Source organism: Periplaneta americana, chromosome 5, assembly GCF_040183065.1.
Source record: "Periplaneta americana isolate PAMFEO1 chromosome 5, P.americana_PAMFEO1_priV1, whole genome shotgun sequence".
NCBI classification, from domain to species: Eukaryota; Metazoa; Arthropoda; class Insecta; order Blattodea; family Blattidae; genus Periplaneta; species Periplaneta americana.
Window position 1 is genome coordinate 155609976 of NC_091121.1, and position 27013 is coordinate 155636988.

At 32.8% G+C, this 27013-nt stretch overlaps 2 protein-coding genes across 2 annotated transcripts in view; both read right to left on the reverse strand.

The window, feature by feature from the left end:
• The window catches only part of LOC138700239 (succinate dehydrogenase [ubiquinone] flavoprotein subunit, mitochondrial-like), a 33230-nt gene extending 15051 nt beyond the window's left edge, over positions 1–18179 (reverse strand). The window contains exons 1-6 of the mRNA XM_069826716.1: positions 17966–18179; positions 10936–11036; positions 7860–7953; positions 6511–6703; positions 3651–3789; positions 1189–1357 (exon numbers count right to left, since the gene is read on the reverse strand). Of these exons, the coding sequence (XP_069682817.1) occupies positions 1189–1357; positions 3651–3789; positions 6511–6703; positions 7860–7953; positions 10936–11036; positions 17966–17994 (725 nt within the window). The 5' untranslated portion in view covers positions 17995–18179. The remainder of the gene's footprint in view (positions 1–1188; positions 1358–3650; positions 3790–6510; positions 6704–7859; positions 7954–10935; positions 11037–17965) is intronic.
• Positions 18180–20015: 1836 nt separating this feature from the next.
• Positions 20016–27013, reverse strand: part of LOC138700237 (serine-rich adhesin for platelets-like) — a 148900-nt gene continuing 141902 nt past the window's right edge. Inside the window, exon 8 of the mRNA XM_069826714.1 lies at positions 20016–20749. Within this exon, the coding sequence (XP_069682815.1) occupies positions 20609–20749 (141 nt within the window). The 3' untranslated portion in view covers positions 20016–20608. The remainder of the gene's footprint in view (positions 20750–27013) is intronic.

The following is a 27013-nucleotide window of genomic DNA, read 5'->3' on the forward strand; positions in this document are numbered from 1 at the left end:
TAGCCAACTTTCGAATCACTTTCATGATCACGAGCTTATAAACATCGACTTTAATAATTTCGACTTCGTCTAAGTATAGAAAGTAGCAAATAAAATTCACTAGAAAGGATGGTTTTTCATAGCCTAAACATCACCAATTGGGTAGCAAAAACAAAAGACACTTTTTATGCAGTGTTATTTATTCTTAAAATAATTTTTCTTAGGAAAACGTACTATGTGTCTTTCACGTGTTAAATTTTATGTTATCTTGTTACATGTTTAGGCCTGCTATTGGCCATCATCACAACTGGTTGTTGCTGGTCTTGGCGCCTTTTGTTTTTATTTCCTGTGAGGGTATGTTTGTGTAGTGTAATGTAATGTGGAGTCAAAGAGTGTGTGTGTTCTGAAATTGAGTTGTTCTCAGTGAATGAAAAGGAATTTAATGTGTTGTCAGGCTTTTTTTCAAAACGTCCTGCTTTTTTCTTCAAATTCCTGCTTTTGAACTTTTTGATCTGGTCACCTAATTGTTGTTGTTGTTTTCTAATGCCAGGCATTTGACAATAAAGTCATTTGACCTCTTGCACTCCAATATTTTTCAAAGATATTACCATGGTCAGCCAATGAAGCACAGATTTTGAGAGTCACCCTAATTGTAAAACTAATGTTTTGTGAAGAGATCGTGTTTGATACTTTGGCGAATTTCAACAATTCTTTTTGTGGTATAGGTGTTTGCATTAATGACTTCTATAGCTGATTCAGAATTGCTAAATATAACAGCTTTATTAAAGAGGTTAATATGATAGAAAAGTTGTTTTGATGTAGAAATGATTGTCTCAAGTTCTCCATCAAAGTGATTTGAATTTTGACCGAGAGATATGTAAGAACAATAGAATTTACTGTATATGTCAGCACCAGTCGTATTATTAAAATTATTGCCAATTTTAGAGCTATCGGTGTAAGATGTGTACTCACTCAGTTTCTGGAAATTTTGTGTTTTCTTTACAAAACTCGAGAGCTTTACTCAATATTAATGAACAACTGTGAACTTATTACACAGAATGTTTTCTAAAAATAAAATTTTTTAATAAAATCGTGTTATTTCAGTTACTACATAAAATTATGAAAAAGTATATTTCATTTTGATAGTACTGCCCATTTAAAGCTTATTTTAAAATCTGATAATTTATAAAAATTATGTGAAAATTATACCTTCCTTCCATAATTTCAGAGGTAATAGATCTTGAAACAATATCTCGTGGGGCAAGATCTTTAGCTGTTGGTGCATGACGTTCCATAAATCGTTCCTCTTCACTATTTACAAGATATCCTCCTTCACCTCGACTCCCTTCTGTTATTAGTACTCCTGAACCATACAGTCCTAAAAAAAATTAATTTAAATGTGATTAAATTCTGTACATAAAAAAATTATTGTATGCTTATTTACAATTAATATACTGTATTGGAAGGATCATTGGTAGGTAATGACGTTAGTAATGAACCTGTTTAAAAACTAATTGTTTAAATTTTTACAATGATTAATTGCTGAATAACAAAGAAGTAGTTTCTTCCTCACTGATTACTAAATATATTCAGAATAATATTTTAGGTCTTCATGTATTTCTTGTCCACAGTTGACAACAATTTCAGCTATTACTGACAATGGTATTTTCATATCGTAACAATAAACAAAGAATTTCTCAGTACTCTTCTTTGAAAGAATGGTCTTTATTCATTAAAAGAAATGATCGTCAGAAAATATTGATGCCTTCTTTGGATTGCATGATTTCTACGCTTCAAAGATTTCCAGGCACGGAAAATTTGTGTGAGTATAGGGTAGTTGAATTTTTTGTAGTATGATGAAAGTGTCTTCTTAAAAAAACTCCTGACATTTTAGTGTGAATTAAAAGTTAATGTGAAGTTTTGAAAGTAATATCATGTAAGTGTTTAAAACACATTTGATACAGTGTGATAGACTGAACTAGAATTACGTTAACATTAACTTTCATTATAGATTTCGTTGGATATAGTCTTCAAATGTGGTAAGTCATTTAAGGGGAGAGGATGATATTTTTTGGTGAAAAATGAGTAAATTTTCAAAAAAAAAATTTTTTTCTTTAAAATACTCTCTGATATGTGTGGAATGCATAGCATAACATTTTGTGGGTATTTGTGCCCTTATCGGATGTTGAGTTGCCATTTTTAAACTTCCTTGCGTTATGGACTTTGATTATTGTATTATTGTTTCCGGTAAATTAAATAAAAAAAAAATGGTTTCTTTAAAATACTCTTTGATATGTGTGGAATGCATTGCATAACTTTTGTAGGCATTTTTGCCCTTATCGGATGTTGAGACGTCATTTTTAAACTTCCTGAGCTATGGATTTTTAAATCACACGCCCACTTTTATCGGTTTCCTGAAACTTCATTTTTTTTTTTTGCTACATTGCCAGACAAAAATGGATATAATTTCTGAACTATTAAAGACACATGCGTGAAATTTAGAACACACATTCTTTAGACTATTAGGAAACGTTTCTCTTTAACAGAATTTTGTTAATTGATTTCATTTTAAAAATACGTCCGTTTGTTTGCAAGAAAGGAAATCAGAAAATTGTTATTAAATTTTAATTGCTTATTTTACAAACATAGGGACTAATATCAAAATTCTGTTACAGACAGTTTGTAGAACATGCTTTTGCAAATACATAACAAAAAATATTTTGAATATATGTTTAAAAACAGTTTAGATATATCGGTTTTAGTACAATCCTGCATTGGGTATATATTTTTTTTTTAATTTGGGCCCCCAAATACTTTTTTTTTTTCAAAATATTTATATTTGGTTGAGTTCCTACAGCTATGAGCTCTCTACATACAAAAAATTAATATTTTACACCAAACAGGAAAAAAGTTTTAAAAAATACCACCCTCTCCCCTTAACATAATTATTATAATGGATTACATGTTTCAGTACTTAAGAGGCCTAAAACCTTGAAAACCGGATAGGAGTGTGGGGCATCAATATCGTAAGTGGCCCTGTGTAAGAAATTTCTTTAAATTATTATCAATATTTATTATCATTATTACTATTATTATTATTATTATTTAATTATAGACATGGAAAAAGAATTATATGATTTTTACGGTGTCATTTGTATAAAACCTTAGCTAGACCCGTACTATGTTACGGATATACAATGCTAGGATATACTTGCTTAGACAGCAAAAGAAATGAGGATATCATGCAAGGGCTTCAATTACAACCAGTCTCACAGTTTATAAACAAGTACCAGCTGGAGTGGAAAATCCTGTCCAATGAATGAATGAATGAATGAATCGTAATAGACTTCCAAAAGCCATGCTTCAATAACGTCTCCAGGGGAGGAGATCTTTGGGCCATCCAAAAAAAAAAAAAAAAAAAAAAGGTGGACCGAGAATGACTCACTGAGACTGGAACAGGCCTTGGACCTTATACTTGTTTGGACGACGACAACGACGACGATGATGATGATGATGATGATGATTATTATTATTATTATTATTATTATTATTATTATTATTATTATTATTTAAGGTATCCCAATGTTTATAGTTCCAAATAAATAATTATCAATATGTCATTAAACATTTAAATGTTAAAACTTCTACTTGTATGCAGTTCTATTTATTACCAGTTGGATGAAACTGTACAAACTCCATATCCTGCAAAGGAAGATTCGCTCTTGAAACCATTGCAGTACCATCTCCAGTAACAGTGTGAGCTGTTGTGGACGACAAATAACATCGCTCTGAGCCTCCAGTGCAAAGAATCTAGATTGTAATGCAGATATAACAAAGAGAAAACAAATAGTTTCACACTGTCATGTCATATGATGTTGAACTGAAATATATTGATGATGTATAATGTGGGTAATTACAGTAAAATTAATTTACATAAATGGATTTTGATTAACTTACACGCAAATCTTTATGTATAAGTATATATAGAGTTATTTTTGAGCTGGAAAACACTTGGATTATATTCTTTTAAAATTGCTCTATCCACAACAGCACTGTTTTGTAACTGTCATAAGGAGCATCTGTCTTCCCAGTTAATAGGGATATCCTGAACTAGCACCAACAGATAGCACACGTGTACTATGAGGGATGCACTTTGCGTGTGCATTTGTTTTTCGGTATATAAACATTGAGAATATATGTAGTGTATTAGTATATTAGATACTCTTAAAAACAACTAAAAATGGCAAATTTTTGTTATGTTCCTATATGTAAAAACCAGGGAAAGCTTTTTGTCTTCAATCAGGTCCCGAAATATTCTGAATATATGCTTTAAACCTTAAAAAATATAAGTAATAAAATTGGACCTCGAAAGAGCTAGCTATTAAATAAAAGTAACTACTTCAAGTAAGGAATTGTTGACTATAGTTTCATTTTGGAAGAGGAAAAAGAAAAATTTATAAAAACATATGCAACCTCGACAGCGAGCTATGTTAGCTTAGATTATATGTAGTAGTTGTAGGAGTCTCCGAATTTTACGTCTACAGTAAACTCTCGATAAACTGAATGTTTATTATCCAGGACGATCCCTACTGAAATCCATTTCGTGAATAATGTTTTTAATGTACTGTACCCTAATTGATAAAGCCATGTTTTAAGTTCAAATTTTCAAAGTCATCCCACACAGTATTCAAAACTACATGTCCTTAACCTACAAAACACACTAATAATCGTGATACTATTGCGATCATATTATATCATTCTATTAAAAATTGCATTTGATCTTTCTGCAACTACAGAAAAAATACAAGGAATTCAATCTCGATAGTCTCTTCCCTATAAAAAAAACACATTGGTGGCTGCATATCCTGTTTTTAGCATACGGTTCTTAAGTATTAATTATTAAAGAGGGCTATAATCACTTTCGAAATATTTCCTATTTTTTTCTGTGTGCATACGAGTATTGTTCTCAAAGTTCTCGTTTAGGTTCATGAACATTCCATTTACTCGTATTTATATACCGCATACTGCAGATATCCCCAACCACCTCGGGGAATCACTCAATATTATACAGGTTTACGTTATTATTTATTGTAAATTAAATTAAATTATGAGGTAAGAAAATATTGAATTATATTAAAGTATACTAGGTTATACAAAATAACTGTAAATATAATTTTGACACGCACAGAAAACCAACAAGTGGGAAAACGTAATCAACTGTAGCATATGAAAAAACATAGCCCTACAACATGTTGCCCCGCATGGAACGCTCCTGCCATCTGACGGTAAAACTTCGCATAAGATATCCCTATTGCATTTTCCGTATCAGGCATACTGTCTAAATGTCTGTGTGCCTGTTTATAGAAATTTCTCTGAAAATTATTGGGTGATATTGTTCATTTTTGCAAGTCTATCCATTCAGAAATTATGTATATGAAATATATGTATTTTTATACTAAAAAATTAATACATTTTATTAAAAAAATAACATAAAATGGGATTTTCTCAAAATATGTTCTAACAGTTTTCTTCATGATTATGTTTGTTACTTAATATCATGTGATAAATGAAATGACATAGACAGTACAGTATAACTTTGAAAATGTTTTTCTGCCAGAGAAATTAATAATTATTTACATAATTATACCGTCATTAGACAAAAGTCTTGGTGCTTAAAGAAGAATATACCAATGAATTTTCAAAATTAATGTACCGGTAAGCTTATTCTTAAATAAAAGAGACTTTACTTTTCTGTAAAAAAAAAAATACTCATTATATAAGAATACATCGAATTGAAACTTCTTTAGACAAAAAATTTAGAACTTATTGCAAATCTTAACTTCTCTGTCACTACTACTGTATCTGGAAATGTGATAACTTAATGAACCCCATACCAAGATATAGGCGTTGAAAAGCAGATTTTAATACAACTCTGTTATAGAAATAGGCGATATCACATTTCAAAAGATATTACATTTTAAATATTGAGTAATTCAGCATTACTTACTTACTTACTTACAAATGGCTTTTAGAGAACCTGAAGGTTCATTGCTGCCCTCACATAAGCCTGCCATTGGTCCCTATCCTGAGCAAAATTAATCCAGTCCCTAGCATCATAATATCCCACCTCTCTGAAAACCATTTTAATATTATCCTCCCATCTACGTCTCAGTATCCCAAAAGTCTTTTTTCTTCAGCATTAAATTCTGAAATTTATTGTGTTAGAATATAAGCAATTGTTCACGCCATTTTTCTCCTTTTTAATATTATGCTAATTAAGATTAAAGATATAACAGAAAAAGAGGAATATACAGTGAAAAGAGAAGAATATTCAAACAAGTAAATTATTGTTACTAAGTCTTATTGACATATTTTACACATCAATTTTATCACTAGCTGCGTGTGATCATGTGAACCTGTATGCCAGTCGTCCAGGCTCAGACTGTGATTGCCAGACTGTAAGAATCGAGCAGTAGATTGCACACAAATAACTAAGAATAAAGAAACAGTCTGTGTTGTCAGAGAACTTACTGTATTAATTGCTTGAAATCGGTGAAATGTTCCATCTTCCAAACACAATGCGATTACTCCGACACATTTATTACCAGTCATAAGAATATCCAGCACATAGTACTCTACAAAATATTTGATATCATAACGAAGAGATTGACCATAAAGTGTATGGAGCATAGCATGACCAGTGAAGTCTGCTACAGCACAAGTTCTGAAACAAATAGGAGGCGGTACTTCAAGTTACACTTATTCATCATGGAGGAATTACATGCTAAGTATTGTTTGTTTGATTCGGTTTTACATTCTACCTGAAGTAACCTATCAAATTATATAAACAAGAATTTTGAACAATCATTCTGAATTCCTTTCCGTAGGTCTCACATAGTGGAATCATTTCCAGATATGGAAGAAAACAGACAATAAGCATAATAATCAGTATGGTACCAAATCGAGTTGGCAAAACTATATGAATGTAGGAAAATGAATGATTGCTGGTCACACTTATTGAATACCACAATGCTCGAGAACAGCCCTGTAAAATGGTAAAGAAGATATGCCGATAAATGAAACTATACCCAGCTACAGGACACTCTCATTCCATGACAAGTCAAGCCAAACCTTCTTTCTATAACATTTAACGACTTTATGTTTTAAATCATTTTATTATTTTTTCTCAGTCATGCGATATTTTTGGAGAATAATTAGAATAGGAGTAGATTTTCTGCTATTCTCATCTCACTGTAGCTACACAATATTAACTATAGCAGGGTACTATAATTTTGTCGTCGGCTATAAAGAATTCTTGAAGCAATCATTACTATACTCTATTCGACTCAACCATGACAACATATAGACTCGACTTATCATGGAATAAATTAAAATTAAGTGAACGATCTACAAGAAATAGAGAAAGTCAAGACGAGGCTTCTAAAGGAAGCTTTATGAATAAAAAAAACTTCAAGATTACCATCTGAATTAGCAAAAGAAGTCCTCATTGAAGACATAAAAATGAAGATGTCAATGCCATCCACTGCCATATAACACTACATGAAATGAGATGTAGGAAATCGAATCAGAATTCTACAGCACTAGAGTAATGACTGATTGGAATTAGAACGAATCCCAGGAATAAAGATACATTGTCACTAGATTTCTCATCCACGGATTACACCATGAAATGTGTGTACTGATACAACAAAAAAGTTCCACCACAGAAGGATGAATCTGCAGCAAATGTAATCAAAGTTGTTTGGAAACAGGACCAAGTTACTCAAAGATTATAGCAAATGCTACTTTAATCCACGTTTCACTTAATTCTCTTTTGAGCACAACTTCTTATTATTAATTATAAATCCTATATTTTTCACCTGTGAGCAACAGCGCCTTTTCCATAGTCAAGTCTTTGGCCTCCAAAAGCTCTCTGGTATATTTTCCCATCTTGTGTGCGGCTGAAAGGCATTCCTACATTGTAGAGATAAAAGCACAGATAATAATTAAAATTGTAATACCAATTATTATTATTCTTCGTGCTGCTCACACAAGTCCTTACATTGCAAAATTGTTTAAGTTACATATCTCTTTTTATACATAATACAATTTTTAATTATTTATTTATTACTGGTACACCAGTAAAAAAAATGAATATTAATATTTGTTCACAGTATTAAGGCTGCAAGTAAACAATTGGAATAATACACTCAGGGACAAAAAGAACCGGATACTTTAATATTTGCTGGTATTTTGCAAAAGATTATCTTCTCATACAATATTATGGTAGCCATCTGTTGTTATGGAGACGGGTATACATTGTTGATTGTTTTTTGTTTTATAAACAAGCCATTACAACCAAATATTCCAATTTTGCTTTCGGAGTCTCAGCTATAACAATTTTGTCTCAACCATTTTGTGCTTCATTATCGTTATCATTCGTTATTTCTTTATTTTTACATTTTCTGAGTTTAAGTGGGGTTGTAACATTTGTCTTAAAACAAGATGCGACCTGAAGATGTGGCTCGAGCTGTAGCCCTTTACGATGATGGACACAGTGTACGTTACATTGCAAATGTTATGAATATGGCTAGAAGCACAATCCATGATGCCATAAAACGGTATAGAGAGACCCTAGAATATACCAGAAGACCAGGTTCGGGTCGTCCAAGAGCTACAAATCCAAATGAAGACAGGTATATGGTGTTGAGAGTTCTTAGGGAGCGCAACCTGCCAGCTACTAGTGTAGCCCAACTATTTGTTAACATGCATAGACGCCCAATTTCGGCCAAAACAGTTAGGAGGTTGAAAGCAAGTGGACTGATATCAAGTAGACCTGCAACTGGTCCCAGACTTCTCAGGATGCATCGAGTTGAACGACTGTGTTTTGCAAATGATCACAGGGATTGGAGAAATGGACAGTGGAGCTGTGTTCTGTTCACCGATGAGTCCCGTTTCAATCTGTGCTCACCTGATGGACGTGAAAGAGTTTGGAGTAGGAAAGGAGAACGATTTTCACAGTGTTGCATTTCCGAAAATGTGCCGTATGTAGGTGGTGGAGTGATGGTTTGGGCAGGAGTGTGTACGGATGCTCGTACAGAGTTGGTTTTTGTTGAAAATGGAAGACTAACAGCTGATAGGTATATAAATGAATGTTTGGCTGATCATGTTGTGCCATTTGGCCAATTTGTAGGCGATAATTTTGTTTTAATGCATGATAATGCACGGCCGCATATTGCCCATGCAGTCGGAGATTATCTCCAAGAAGTGGGAATCCATGTTCTTCCATGGCCAGGAAGGAGTCCAGATATGAACCCAATTGAACACGTGTGGGACATGCTGGTACGGCTTGTTAAGAATAGACGACCGAGACCAGAATCGTTACAAGAGTTGAGGCGAGCACTTGGCGAAGAATGGGAACTTATTCCTCAAGAAGACATTGCTAACCAAATTGAGAGCATGCCAAGACGTATGGATGCAGTTATTCAAGCCAAAGGGGGTAATACCCGTTACCGTACTAAAAAGAGTTTTTAATGTTTAATGCACCATAAAATAAAAAAACAGTTAGACCAAACGATACCATAGTTATATGCCCTTTGTAATTTTTTATAAATTTTCTCATCAGAGATTTTTTTTTTTTTCAAATGTTGTCGTATAAGGTGCTAAATGAAACATTATTTTGTTTAAATGGGTTTTGTTTCATTTTGAAATAATTGGCAACAAAATACAAGCAAATATAGAAGTGTCCGGTTTTTTTGTCCCTAAGTGTATTTGCGGCACAAATTCAAGAAATGACATCTCCATTGCATTGAAATAAATTGCTTTGGACCAAAGACTTCAGAAGTACCTTCGATTAATCATTTAAATCAGTTGCAAACTCTAGGAAACAAATAACTTCACGCAGATGGAAAAATAACAAAGTGAATGTCAGTCCAATTGTATTACACTTCGCCAAATTCTTTAAAAGTGACTTATGTATTAATGTGGCTTACGATACTGACTTTTCATGTCTGGTGATGGAAGTATGCCATTGCTGGTAAATGAAAGGCTCCTACCGACTCAAGAAAAAAAAGTAGGACTACCCACGGATTTTAGATTGGGAATATAATATTATGTAAAAAAAAAATTAATTTCACAGAAACATGGGAATGTGGAGACTTGTATCTTACTCTTTTTCATTTGTAACTTTATTGTATGCAACAATCTGAAAGAAAAAAAATTTACAGTTACAGGTATGAATAAATCGCCAATTGTATTACTTTTATCTAATGAAGATTCACTACATTTTTAGTTGTCATCGTTGTCTTTCTGTCAGAAAAATTAGTTCTGCGTGGCCTGTTTCATTATCACGTCATCATTTTTTTAGTCTTCCCAATCTTCTTTCTTCATTTACGTGATAAGTTAGAATTTTTTTCAGTAATCTTGAATGTTCCATTTTATTAATATGTTCAGCCCACCTTGTTCTGTAATTTTGAAGATGTTTTAATGTGGGAATAACTTTTAAATTGCTTAGTAAATATTATTACCGATACTGGTACATATTAGATACACCAACCCCAGTTGAATTTACTCGTAGGTACTGTACTCTGTATACAGACAGACAGACAGACAGACAGAAGGCATACTGAAAACTATTTTTTGGTATCAGCAGTGCTGGAAACGTGTACTTCCGTGAAAATCTTGAATTCGACTTTTTGCAACATAATACGGTACCGTACTTTTTCTTTGTACTTCATATAATGGAAAGTAGTACATTTTGTAAAATGTAATTTAGGAAGTTGGATTATTATTTTGGCTTAAGTACACATCTGTATTTGTTATTTTCGGTACCTGCTATTGCAAAGCTAAATACTACTTTTACTCAGCTGTTTTCCATCCAGTGAAAATTGTGTATAAAATTAAAAGAATAATAAGTATGCAACTCCCACATTATAATTTTATTGAATTGGTATTTACCATAATGTTCAAGTTCTGTTACTGCCCTGGGAGCATCTTTTGTCATATAATGGATTGCATCCTGATCTCCAAGCCAATCAGAGCCCTTAACTGTATCATACCTGTTAAGAAGAGGAAAATACAGTTTATTACATCTACATAATAATTTCTATGTTTAAAAAATTTTGAAAGGCCTCTACTTAAATGTTGTTCAAATGCCTAGACGTTTGGCAACGAAGCCATTAATTCTCTTACACTCCAATAAAATCTTCTTTTGTAGGGTTCTACATCTTCCTAAATATTCTAAGTTCATGGGCTCATTAGAATTGCATAACAAAAGGGAGAGTTAAGTATTCCAATCCTGTGTAGATATTCCACCAGACATTCGTGGCTAGTAATTAATTGGTACATTGCAACTGCAGATTTTCGTGGTAATTGAGAAACAATTTCTGGATTAGATATAAGAATTTGCTACTTCTTGCCTTCAGCATTGTTTTTGCAGTTTTACAGTATGATAGGATAATTGTCGCAGATCAACACATGGTAACAGGAGTGAATAGTAATGAGTTCAGGAACCCACATACTGACGTACGAGGAAGTGTAAAGATGATGGCACAGCAAGGAGAAGACAACAGTAACGAGATCATGCAATGTAAGTGGATTCCTAGTCTACATGCGATGGCGGTAAGATTAGCGCACTCCAGAAGGAATGCTGACAATAACGGAACAAACAACACGGGTGCTAGAAAAAAGGCGAGTGGTGATAAAAAGAGAAACCAAGAGTCAGGAAGTGATAGGGAAGAAAATAGTGTAAAGAATAAGGGTGCAAGTGTAAGTGGAAATCTAGTATGTGAAAGTGAAAGCTTGGGGGGAAAAATAAAAGAGGAATAGAAGAAGAAATAAATATAAAGAAAGACAAAGACAGAAATAAGGCACAGACGATCAGTAAAGAAAGGTCAAAACTTGCGACAGTTGAGGATTTAGCAGAGATATTTGATATGTGTAAAAAAAATAGTGGGGATATGATCAAAAAGTGCAAGTAAAGTGAAACTGGAAAAGATCGAGAAGTATAGGGTAGAGAGAAAGTGTATAAGCAGATGTATAGAATAAAATATAAGTATTTATAGGAAGTGAGAATAGTGACAATGGATTAGGTGGAAGCAGAATAGTGAGAAAGTGAAAGTGAGCGCAAATAAGAATGAGCGAAAATAGTGAGAAAGGGTTAAGAGAAGCGAACAAGTGACAGCATAAAATTAGTACTAACGTTTGAACATTGGAACAGTAAATGAATAAAAGTCAAAAAACAAATAGGTCAAATAATTCAATATAATAATTTATAGACAAAAATTGAAATTGAGATTTTAGTGAATAGTAGTTAGAGGAAAAGGGGGATGTGAAAGAAGTATATAATATTAGATATATTAGGATTCATGAACAAATAGAGAATAGCAAATGAAATGTAGGAGAAATACTGAAGGGGAGATTGACCAAGTAACAAAAAAAGTACATAGTGTAATTGGGAGTATCAATGTAGACGTGTACTGCAAAAAATGTGTTATTGTAATATGTTAATGGTGGCACCGGATACAGAAATGTGAGGTACAGCATTACATGTAAAAAGTGCTGTGACAAAATATATCATATCATATCATATCATATCATATCATATATCATATCATATATCATATCATATATCATATCATATCATATCATATCATATCATATCATATCATATCATATCATATATCATATCATATATCATATCATATCATATCATATCATATCATATCATATCATATCATATCATATCATATATCATATCATATATCATATCATATCATATCATATATCATATCATATCATATCATATCATATCATATCATATCATATCATATCATATCATATATCATATCATATCATATATCATATCATATCATATCATATCATATCATATCATATCATATCATATCATATATCATATCATATCATATATCATATCATATCATATATCATATATCATATCATATCATATCATATCATATCATATCATATCATATCATATCATATCATATCATATATCATATATCATATCATATCATATCATATCATATCATATCATATCATATATCATATCATATCATATCATATCATATCATATCATATCATATCATATCATATCATATATCATATCATATCATATCATATCATATCATATCATATCATATCATATCATATCATATCATATCATATCATATCATATATCATATCATATCATATCATATCATATCATATCATATATCATATCATATATCATATCATATCATATCATATCATATCATATCATATCATATCATATATCATATATCATATATCATATATCATATATCATATCATATCATATATCATATCATATATCATATCATATCATATCATATCATATCATATCATATATCATATCATATCATATATCATATCATATCATATCATATCATATCATATCATATATCATATCATATATCATATCATATATCATATCATATATCATATCATATCATATCATATATCATATCATATCATATCATATCATATCATATCATATCATATCATATCATATCATATCATATCATATATCATATCATATCATATATCATATCATATCATATCATATCATATCATATCATATCATATCATATCATATATCATATCATATCATATCATATCATATATCATATCATATCATATCATATCATATCATATCATATCATATGATAGGATAAATTTCGTTGAGTTCTTTTTTGTATCTCTGTGCCTTTCTTAGCCAAAAAGTCTGCGGATTCATTCCCAATCAAACCTCAATGTGATGGGATCCACTGAAGAATAATGTTTCTTTTAATTTTCTTAGATGGTAGGACCATTTTTCTGCATTCGTGTATTTGCTTGTGCTTTTGGTGAGTAAAGACTCGCAATGGCTAGTATATACAACAATTACATTACCGGTTCTTCTGTATGGTTGTGAAACTTAGACTCTCACTTTGAGAGAAGAACAGAGGTTTAGGGTGTTTGAGAATAACGTGCTTAGGAAAATATTTGGGGCTAAGAGGAATGAAGTTACGAGAGAATGGAGAAAGTTACACAACACAGAACTGCATGCATTGTATTCTTCACCTGACATAATTATGAACATTAAATCCAGGTGTTTGAGATGGGCAGGGCATGTAGCACATATGGGCGAATCCAAAAATGTATATAGAGTGTTAGTTGGGAGGCTGGAGAGAAAAAGACCTTTGGGAAGGCCGAGACGTAGATGGGAGGATAATATAAAAATGAATTTGAGGGAGGTGGGATATGATGGTAGAGATTGAATTAATCTTGGGCTTATGTGAGGGCAGCAATGAACCTCCAGGTTCCTTAAAAGCCAGTAAGTAAATGGCTAGTATAGCTGCTTGAGAATCTGACAGTATAACAGCATCCTGAAATCTGTTTATTCTATATAGAAGGTTCTACTTAAATAATCATGAAGAATTAAGTACTACAAATGTGTGTTTCAGACATTATGCTCAGTCAATATTATGCATACATGTGTCATTTGTTAGTACTTTCCAGTACCACAAAATTTCACATTTGTCATCAACTGACATTTCTATCAATAAATATCTTTCAAGAAATAGAAGTATCAGTAAAATAGTTATGTTTTAAGTAGGCATTATGTTATTACAAATTTTATTTTGGAAGCTTAACTCCAAAATTTATTTCATAAATTATTTTTTTATGCATTTCGTAATTTTATTACTTATGTATTTTCTATTAATTAAGAATGTTTCAAAGCTATTTTATTGTATACACTTGCCTCATACAATATGCAGTGTGAGGCAAATGTATAACATATAGGCTACTGATAAATTGAGTCAGCAACACGAGTTTAACGAGTACAGTTACATGTGGAGAGCTCTGGCAATGACAAGAAGATAGTGAGGTGAATGACCAGCGTTTAAGTGATTCTTAGAACAGTACAGTATTAATCAGTGAAAATGGAAAATATCATCGATTTAAATAGTGAAGAATGGGGAGTATTAGTTCAGGAAATAAAAGAGCCGGAGCTCAAGACACAAGTTTTGCAAAAGTTACGGAATTTACATAAGCTACAAGAGGACAGGCAAGAAATAGATAAATTAAAAGCTGTCATTGAAGGAAACAAATAGAAAATTGATGAACTATTTCCAGAAAACAAGCAAATGAGGAATAGAGCTAAATATTTCGAAGAGAAACAAAGGAAAAAGGACATGATAATTTTCAGAGTAGAAGAAGTAACACGTGAAGATGGAATACATACTTATGAGTAGAGACGAGAATTTCGTGCACTATAAAATCCTAAAATATGCATGCATTCATGCACTATCAAATTATGAAACATGCATGATAAAGCGAAAATACATTTTTGTTCCAAATTTCTTATTTCATGTCACTTTTTTTTTTTTTTTTTTTTTGCACAGTTAACTATTAATAACATTTCTAAATGGTTTCTGTGAGGTTCCTGCGCTTGTCAGTCAATATAGTCAGAGAATGACCTCTCTACATCGCAAGAAGTTATGGGTGCAAACTTGAATGAACCCTTTTCTGTTATTTAGTTTTTTTTTTATTTTCCTTTTTCAATCCTGATTGCTGTAGCTAAAATAAGGGAATAAAAATTGAGAAACTAAGATGTCCAATCAAAACCATTAAAACATGCATTTAAACTGAATACAATGTATATTATATGCATGATTAAGGTAAAAATTGCTTAAATATGCATTATGCATGTTTTTATCCCCAAAAAGGCCACAACATGCAAATATGCACGAAAAAAGTACACATATTTGGAACCGGAAAATAATGAAATGGTTAAGTACTAAGTTTGAGCTATATCCTATGTTCCTATAAAAACATGAATTTGCATGAAATTCTCGTCTCTATTTATGAGACAGTGTTCAACGTGTTTTGGGAGCTATTTAATTTAGACGTGAGTGAAGGACACATAGAAGAAACATACAGAATTGGAAAGAAGTTAAATATACTTATTCTTGTAAGGTTTACTAACATGAGAACGAAAGAATTAATCATGTTGAAGAAGAAAAACTTGAAAAGAACGAAATTAGAATGGAAGATGATTTTAACTACAATACAAGAAACAAAAGAAACTATTGCTCCCATTCTTGAAGGCAACAAGAAATAAAGGGCATTTGGCTAGAATTTATAAAGACGTACTCCTTTCTCGATTTCACTTTCTTCTAACATTTCTTCTCCTATCCTGACTTTGACTAGCTTCATATAAAGATTACTGAACAGTCTACTCTCTTTCCAATCCACACCTATTTTCTTTAGGATCCCCATCAGTTCATTCCAATCCACTCAAGGTCCATAAATACTACATACACATCTTTATTTTTCTCTAGATATCTTTTGCCGATTGTTCATAGCAGTGTAAGGTTTCTGACATTAGCAATTTTGTAAGCTGTTCTAAAAACACGAGTAGTGGTTTCAGTTTCTTCTTGTTGCTTTGTTATAGAAGCAGGATGTTCTGCTACTGCACGACAACACATGGTCACATGTCAGTCACAAGACAACAGACCAGATAAGAAAATTTGGATGGACAAGACTGAAACATCCACCTTACAGTCCTGATCTGGAACCATGTGATTACCATCTCTTTGGTAAATTGAAGGAATCCCTTCATGAAACGAGGTTTGAAGATGACGACTCCCTCGTGCACGCTGCTAAAGAGTGGCTCAGACATGTTGGTCCAGACTTTTACTATACATGTATACAGGCCTTCGTTCCAGGGTGGCGTAAGGCAGTTGAAAGAGATGGGGATTATGTGGAAAAGTAACATTTTGTTCCTAAAGGATGTATCTACATTCTGTGAAAATAGCAAAGCTATAGGATAAAAATGTAATTTTTAAATAAATGTTGTGCATTACTTCTGGAGTGACACTTGTATAACTACCGGTACTAAGTACCAGCCCAACTGAAGCCCTGGTTTTACTTTTTCCTTGGTAAGAATGTAATGAACTACAGGTAATTCTTCATTCTTCACTTCTACTGAACTTAACACTAGTGTTTGACAAAGCAATTGACTTCATTTTTCTCGGAAAAATAATTTTATGGTACTGGTACTGATTAAATTGCTACTTTCCACATTTATATTATTTCACACTTACACCTTGTCCAGTAATTTTTACTAATAAATATTGATACACAGAATTCAAAATGCATAATAAACTCATTACTAACAAGTATATTCAAACAGTACATTTTAATTAAATATCAAAAGCTGCTTATTTAGCCTGTTGAAATAAATTACTAGGCTACTTTCAACCAGAATTGAATTGAGGACGTAGCTGCAATAAGGGCCCATAGCCCCATAGGCCCTTTTTCCGGAAAATGCATAAATCGATTCTCTGTAATTTCTTTGTTACACCCACAAAGTTTCGTTGAGAAATGTGGAACAGTAATGCTGATAAACCTGTTTATTTTAATATATTTTATATGCCCTGCACTGTTTTTAAAAATTTCAACTCTATATATCTCAGAACAGCATTTTGGAGTATGGGGCCTTATTGCAGCTACGTCCTCAATTATGTACAAAAACTTTTCTAAAAATAATGAAGTACCTGTAATAATTCAAAAGAATTTCTCTAAGAGCAGATTTATTTTACTTAAACACACGTAAAGATCACAAGCAAAATATTTTTATGTGTTAAAGCTATGCATCAGACTTTACTCGAAAGATTAGTCAAGAAGCTGTTCCATTTTCTCCGATATTAACAATATATGAAGAAGAATGAAATTAGTAAATAAGCCTCTTGTAAAAAATATTAATATAATAAAAACAAATAGGATTTAAATAAATTTACGAAATAAGACAATTTCTTTCAAATGTAATTAATTTTCAAAAGATATACAGTATTTACGTAATCAATGGTTAAAAAATTTCTCGAAGAAAAACATTAATAATTTTTATTGTAAGAAGAACGATTATTCAAGATTATTTACAAATGGATCATTAAAATCTTACATATGCCACAACCAATTATCCTTCTCCATGTTACCCAAGGCAGCATTGATTCCTCCCTGAGCTGCAACTGTGTGGGAGCGTATAGGAAATAACTTGGTAACAACAGCAGTTTTGTATCCTTCTGAAACAAGTCCAATGGCTGCTCGAAGTCCTGCACCACCTGCACCCACTATTACTACATCGAATGCATGATCCACAATCTTGTATTTGGCAATATTCTAGCAAATAAAAATAAACAGATTAAAAGTTTTTTATTATTACTCTATGCATGTCACTTCAATGGTACTGGTATTTAATATTACTGTGCTGAAAACAATAGAAAACTACTCAAAAGTATCATATTTAAGACGTTCAAAACTACTTAATTCCTGGATGAAATGTGTTTTATAAAAGTTCCAATTATCATCTGATATGTCAGGACACACAACACAAAAAAAAAAAAAAAAAACGCACGCGCGCACGGGATTCTTCAAAAGTAATGTATAATGTGTTTATTTCTTAAAAGGATTTATTTTGTAAATGTGAATCTTTTCTGTAGTCATTGTTGCATAAGCTACGATATCATCAAATTAATTTTAAAATTAGAACATCTGATTTTTTTCACATTTTCTGAAAGAAGATCCTCGTTTTTACTGCTCTACACCTTCATTTGTTTCATACAGAAGTGTATGTTGCTATGACAACGTCTTAACTGGTGAAAAATTTGTCAATCATTGTATTTAAAAGCACTTTAATGGTGTTGTTTTCTAATGCCAGGCGTTTGACAATAAAGTCATTTGACCTCTTGCACTCCAATATATTTCAAAGATATTATCATGGTCAGCACTTTAATTGAAGTGAAAATAAAGATGGTTTTAACAGAGAAATTTTAATGATTGGATTTGGTGACAGAAGACGTACGCAAGAGGAAGTGCACACACTTTTTAATGAAACCATCAAAATCAAACTTATTTCTCAGTCAGCTGTGAGTAGACTATAGAGCATTCCACGTTAAGAAAAAAGCATTGGTTCTATGAGCCTTGCCTAGTACATTGTAGAAACTATGTGGTAGAAAGACGTTTCTATGACAACTTATCATTTGATGGAATAGCCCCATATGCTCAATGCTTTTTTCTTAACGTGGAATCCTATATAGAAGCTAAATTTAATGAACAAGGACATATCAGAAGATCTGGTAGACCATCCACTGACAAGGAGTTGGAACTTGACATTTTATTAAACGTAAATGAGAATCCACATTCTACCCTCAGTTATTTAGAATCTACATTCAGTGTTTCGAAAACAACCACTTGAAGAATATTACATCGTAGTAAGTACCACCCTTATAAAGTTCAACTCGTACAAGAGTTAATAGAAGACGACTTTGTTTGGAAGTTCTGCGAGCCAATGACTATTTCGATGGATGAAAACCAGACTGTTCTAAGTCTAACTTTTTATAAGAAAGAAATCTGTGTTTCAGTGTGTTCCAGTTCTCCTCTGCATATATGAATCGAACAAAATTGTAAATATTCCTCTTCATAAGGTTGCTATGAAGCTATTCCAACTTGTATCATGAAGCTTTGAATGTCAGGAGCTTAAAATAGCTCTTCTGAAAAAGAAAATAGTAAAACGGACTTGGAACAGTCTGGTTCTGGGCCATCGATTTTCTGTGACCAAGATCCAAACTTTGTAACAAATGCTCTTCTTAGTGATGAAGCTACATTTTCCCCTCAATGGAGAGACGAACAAGCAAAACTGCAGGTATTGCTCGGAAAAGAATCCAAACAGAATCACATACACAATATCCCCAGAAGGTAAATGTGTTGTTGTTGTTATCTAATGCCGGGCTTTGGCAACGAAGCCATTAGCATTCTTGCTCTCCAATATTTCTCTGTAGTGGATCCATGAGGTAGAACCTCACAGGTTTGCAGATGATCTTCAGTCATTTCTTCTTCTTTGTTGCATAGAGGGCAATTTGGATTTGTGTAAATTCCTATTTTATTCAAGTGTTTGGCCAAATAATCGTGTTCTGTAAGCAGTCTGAATTTTGCTACTGCAGATTTACGTGGGATTTCTGGAATAATTTTTTTTTTTTTTTTATTAAAATGCTCCATTTTTTTATCTTTGGCTTTGGTACATAGTGCTTGGTTTTGCTTGATTTTATATTTATTTTTAATTAGTCTTTTGATGGATGTAAAAGGTAGGCTTGTATTTGTATTCTGAATTAAAGAAGGTAAATATTTGGGCAGGAATTGTAATAGGCAAAGTCTTGGGCCCTTATTTTTTCGAGAAGTCTCTTACCAGTGACCGATATATGGAGCTATCGCGTGATGAACTTATACCAGCCTTTGATGTTCTATCCAGATCTTTAAGATCCAGACATACTTCACGATTCAATCTGGTTTCAACAGGTAGGTGCTTCTTCCAATCTACCTATTCAGAAACACTTCATTCAGGTATTTTCGAACACTGACTCCAACTAAAAAAACTGCAACAACAACCTCCATCTTGCTACCAAAATGACGATATGTAATACTTAAGGCAAATTGTTTGTCTTGATGTGCCTGCAACAACCCTACTGTTCTGGAATATTTCGTCTGGCACATACTGTATAGTTGATGAGGATCAAGAAAATATTTTGAAATGAATGAGGGTTGACATCACTTATTTACGGTAATATAAACACAATACAAAATTATAGCTACTATTTAAGACACTTGCCAATTTGCATTTTGCTTCACTCCTAATGGAATTGACATTGATGTGGATGGGCCGATTCTTGTTTGTAATCTTGGTTATAGCAACCTGAAAACAAAACCTTCTTATTATTATACATAGAACTTAATGATTGTACTCGGATTTATAGGCCACAGAAAACATAAATCCCTGACATATTTTGATTTGACTTTTTTTTTTTTTTTTTGGGCTGTTATTTATACTCACTTGAACGTCTCTGGTCATATTACAAGTTAACCTTTTGGGTGAAATCCAAAGGTCTGTGTACTATTGTTGAGACTGGTTCTATTATTGTGAATTAGATGGCGTCTGTAGATGTAGAACATGATTTTGGTGATTAATGAAGCCGGTGATATTCAAGGGTGTTGTGACCCGAATCTCATGCCTTATGGTTGAGGAAAGCCCCGAAAAACCTCAACCAGGAATAAAACCCGGGTCTCTGCATAAGGGAACAGCATGCCGATCCTTACACCACAGAGGTGGTCAAAAATTGTAACTTATAACATGTAAAGTTCACTTCGATGTCACTCACATACTATGGAAACAGAAGTGTAAGATGAACTTCGTACCTCGCAATTTTTCATGTGGTTCATCTCGCTCCAGGTTCTAAAGAAAGTACATATTGTATTTTATTCCTTTAATTCTATTATCAGACGTTTCACACAATAACTGGGATTTCTTTTAATCTCCTGTCAATTTTTCATAGGGCACATCAGCAGTTACGGCTGATTTCACTCTTTAACTAGTTTTGATTTAACAAAATGCAAATTTAAACAGAAAGTTATATGAAGTACAAAAATTTAAATTGTCAGAATAAAAATCTAAATACAACAACGTTAATAATTAGGTGAATCGTGTATAAATAAAGTGATTTATCATAATTAATGTTAATAATTATTGTCCGAAAAACAACTGCTAAAAATTTCTGATTAATGGCAACAAAACATCTGCCAGATGTACAGTAGTGACAAAAAAACCGTACCGACCCTTGTAGCTGATTTCAGAGCCTTGTTCACTCAGAGCACGATAGACTGGTAACTAAGACTTTCGTGGTTCGAATCCTGACTGGGAAGGAAACTTTTTTTTTGCTCCTTATTCAAATTTATCCCCAATACTTTTCGATTGCAGCGATATTTTACTAATTAATTAACTTATTATTCCCAGAACATGAATTTTACCAGCAATCAAAAAGTATTGGGAATAAATTTGAATAAGGAACAAAAAAAAGTTTCCTTCCAAGGCAGGATTCGAACCACGAAAGTCTTAGTTACCAGTCTATCGTGCTCTGGAGTGAACAAGGCTCTGAAATCAGCTGCAAGGGTTGGTCCGATTTTTTTGCCATTACTGTACAGTGTCTGGCATTGATATGCTATAAAATCGAAAAAATATTCTGAAGTAAGAAGTCCAAATACTTACAAATGGCTTTTAGAAAACCCAGAGGTTCATTGCCATCCTCACGTAAGCCCATCGTCAGTCCCTATCCTGAGCAAGATTAATCTAGTCCCTATCATCATATCCCACCTCTCTCAAATCCATTTTAATATTATCCTCCTATCTACATCTCGGCCTCCTCAAAGGTCAATTTTCCTCACGTCTCCCAACTGACACTCTATATGCATGTTCAACTGTGAAGTCTATGTTTTCATAATCAGAATTTGTGAATATCATGAACTCAAAATCCAATCCAGTCCGCCTTTTCATAACTCTGCTGGAGACCAAACATCTGGTGGACATGCAGTAGAGAGGTGCATTCAAATGGGCTGTGGATCAGTCATTTTATACAGTTGGCCATGATTTCTCGCAACATTATGGCATGGTTTTAACCTACTTACCTGTATTCTAGAGTCATTCCACAAAATATAACTTGTATTAGTCATATCACATATTTAATACAAAATGGTTGCAGGTAACAATCATGACAACGCTTTCTTCATGCAGTATTCTTACTAATGGCATAATGAAGCACATTATCTTTAAATTAACCCTTGAATTTATGATACAGAAATAAAACAAATAGAAAATTTGTCGAGTTATTAATTAAAATTATGTAAGTACGGTACATTATTAAAATTCTGTATCTACAGTACTCTGAAAACTATTACTAACCCTATTTCATAAAAATAAAACCGTTATAGGTAGCTAAATTATTACGAATTTGGACATTCTATTTTAAGTATTTTTATCAATTTGATTTACTGGTACTGTACTAAAGCTAAGCCTGGTTCATGAATATCTAAACAGGCCTGGATAATGGCATATAATCAATTAAAATCATTAGCAACACAAGTGCTATTTAATTCAAAACGAAATTTAGGTACTGGTATGCTGCTGAAATCATCACTCATGTGATGCATCAAATTGTACTCTCCAGACTTAAAAATATGTTGGAAATAACAATCCTTGAGACACATACCTGATGCAAAACAAGACAACTGAAAGAATAAAACTGACAATATTACATTTATCTGAGATCAAAAGCTGTATGATAAGAAATAAAACACACAAGTTTTCATAAATATAAGGAAATTAAAACAAGATAAAAAGATTAATAAAACTCTAAAGATTTTTTATTTTAAATGAAGAGAAACTTCTTATCCCAATTAAACATGTATTGCATGAATGTAATTAGTAAAGGGCTCGAGACTATACAGTTTTTTATTATATTACTTCTCAGAGCTAAGGACAGCAGAAACTAATATTCAGCACTTACCAAAATTGATGAATTGCTATATTTATGTGCTATTGATGATATTTTCGGTACAATACTCATACTGATAAAATAATATATATTATCTCCTTCTATATAAATACTATTTTCGTTTGTTCTTTTCTTTTTGTTTATTTTCAACAATAGTCAGAGCACCCTAGATTTCCTCACTGATCCAAATATAAAAATTTATGGAATTAAATCAAATACCTTACTATAATAATACCGGACAGCTGTAAACTAGCAGCATTGACGTGAGTGCGAAATATCACAGACTTGACATCTAGCGCAGCAGAGTGGAATTAACGTCCACAAATACAAATGATAATGAATGGAAATCTGAGTTGGCCATGTTTGCTTGCTTGCTTGCTTGCTTGCTTGCAATTGTACGTGACTTTTTGCTCTTGAATTCAGGAATTCATCGTTTGCAGGACTTTTACTGTTTCCTACTTGATAAGAACTGATTCATCTTGTTGTGGAAGTGTTAGTATATCTTGTTTTAACATATTTATGAATATATGGACTGATTTTCATATGGCATGTGAGATAACTGTTTACAACGGTATCCATAGTGATTCAAATTTGTGGTTTCTGCTCTAGGAGTAGAAGGATTATTTGTTTAATGGACTAAAACGTGTTTCCTACTTGATGAGAACTGGTTCATCTTGTTGTGGAAGTGTTAGTATGTCTTGTTTTAACATATTTATGAATATTTGGACTGATTTTCATACGGCATGTGAGATAACTGTTTACAACGGTATCCATAGTGCTTCAAATGTGTGGTTTCTGCTCTAGGAGTAGAAGAATTATTTGAATGGACTAAAACGTGTTTCCTACTTGATGAGAACTGGTTCATCTTGTTGTGGAAGTGTTAGTATATCTTATTTTAACATATTTATGAACATTTGGACTGATTTTCATAAGGCATGTGTGATAACTGTTTACAATGGTATCCATAGTGCTTCAAATATGTGGTTTCTCCTCTAGGAATAGAAGAATTGTTTAATGGACTAAAACTTGTTTCTACTTGATGAGAACTGATTCATCGTGTAGTCGCAGTGTTAGTGAATTCTATTTTATCTCATTCTTGTTTTATGGACATTTTATCATGCCATCAATGTTTGTTGATTTTCCTTAGCAACGCTATATTTTATTCATGTGCTTATGATTTCCAGTGATTTTCTCATCTGCTCCCTCTGTGGCAATTCTGATTCGTCTTCTAAGAAAAATTTTCTCCGGCTTAGTGGATAAAGCATCAGCACGTAGAGCTGAAAACCCGGGTTCAAATCCCGGCGCCGGAGAGAATTTTTCTCCGTTCCATTACTCTTTCATCGTATGATGACGCAGAATATCTGCATGGAAATATCATATGTACTTCGGTACATTAAAATAATATATATTCATATACCTCGCCTAACATACTTCCTTCGCACTACCCCTCTCTGGTTATTTCCCTCTCTTCTTCTAGAGGCTGATTGTATTTTGCGGGATTGTTTGGAATCTATTCTTAATATCCAACTTGACAATCATTCTTGGTCTTTCGCTACTTTGCCTATTTCATTTGGTGGTCTTGGCATTTGCAATGTTAGCGATATTTGTGTGCCTGCGTTTTTAGCCTCAGCTCATGGAGCTCTGAATTTCGTCAAATCTACTCTCTCTAGTCACAGTGATGAAATCAGAATCCTTCATAGGTCTGAGGTTTTTGAACAGTGGTCCTCCGTTACTCACATTGTGGATCTTCCAAACAGCACAGTCTCAAAAATGCTGGGATCTTGGTCTTACTTCCAAAACTTTTGACAGCCTATTTGCGTCTTTCTCCTCAGATTTTGACAGAGCCCGTTTTCTTACTCTACGAGAAAAAGAATCAGGATGCTGGCTTCAAGCCTTACCTTCTTCCAACATAGGCACCTTAATGGATAATACGTCCTTTAAGATTGCTATTGCCTTAAGGCTTGGTGTTACAATTTGTTTTCCACACAAATGTATTTGTGGTACAGATGTCGATTCTTCTGGCCTCCATGGATTAAGTTGCTTCAAAAATTCTGGACGATTTTCCAGACATGTCATGATTAACGACATCATTAAAAGGGCCCTAATTTCCGCTGGTTTTCCTACCATTCTAGAACTCATTGGCATAAATCGTTCCGATGGCAAATGTCCTGATGGCTTAACTTTAACACCATGGTCCAAAGGCAAATCACTTTTATGGGATGCCACTTGTTATAACACCTTCGCTTCTTCTTATTTGTCCAAAACTTCCAAACTCACTGGGTCAGCTGCTGTATCTGCTGTTACAATTAAACGCAATAAGTATCTCGATCTTCTGGATAGATATAATTTTGTCGTTTTCGCCGTAGAATCTATGGGCCCATGCTGTTCCGAGGCGAAGTTGTTAACTTCTGATATCGGCAAGTATTTATCAGCACTTAACGGTGACTCTCGCTCTATGGATTTCCTCCGCCAAAGAATTAGTATTGCCATTCAACGAGGGAGCGCTATAAGTGTTATGGGGACTTCTCCAGAATCTAAATCGTTGGAAGAAATATTTTATTTCGTGTAGAGCTGTAGAGAGTATTTCGCATCCTTTAGTTTTGTTGCTAATTTCTTGTAATATAGTATATTAAAAACATATTCAGGTATCACACCCTTGAGAAATCTATGAGCAATGCATAAACGACCATAAATGATCAGCTGAATCATTACTGTGCCCCTTTCTCATGCATTCCGAAATTTGTTCTTTACAGTTGTTTGTAACATTACAGCGACACTACAGGTTGTCAGTATCTTGTGTTTATTATTAGGAACACTGGGGTGAAAATTGTTTATGATATAGTGCTTCAAATCACTTTGAAATAGTGATCGACTCTTTTATATACTGCTGTATATTATAGATTGTTATTCAGGAAGATTGCCTCATATGAAATTATTCACATGTAAATAATGTTTGATCATGTAAACCTTCATATCGAAATTGTTTAGTATTAAAAAAATATTAATTGAATAGTACCGTATTTAATGTAACATTATTTTATATTACAGCTGAATATTATGAGAAATATTGCGTATTTTTTCTTTGCTTTAGTGAGACAAAATTAATTCTGACATTAAGAATGAATTTACAATAACGCTTTATATACCCATTGCTGACAACTGCAAAAATAAAAATGGTAGTAATCTGATGGTTGTAATAATTAGTAAAGGCATGTGGACAACAATAAAACTTAATTGGCTAAAACCTTAAAATTTCCAATATATTTTAACTTCTATTCATTTATTAGGTTTAAATAAAAAAAAGCTAATCTTTATTGTTCTATGAACACAGAGACAAAGGCATTAGGCCTAATAAAGAATTTTGTTGACTTACGTTTTATGAACTCTCGGAAATCGAAAGTACGATTTCAAGCAATTTGTAATACTGTAATTGTAGCAATTATAAATAGCAGATATACACCCTGACATTTTAACACAGCACCAATTAATAAAACCATTAACTAGCCCAGCAACAATATACATTGCAGTTGATTACAGCTTGTTTCACGAGTATCTCCACACCGGCCGCCTAGGTAGCAGTACCATCATCATTCGGGCGCAGAACTGCTAGCTGTCCGGTATTATTATATTAAGGT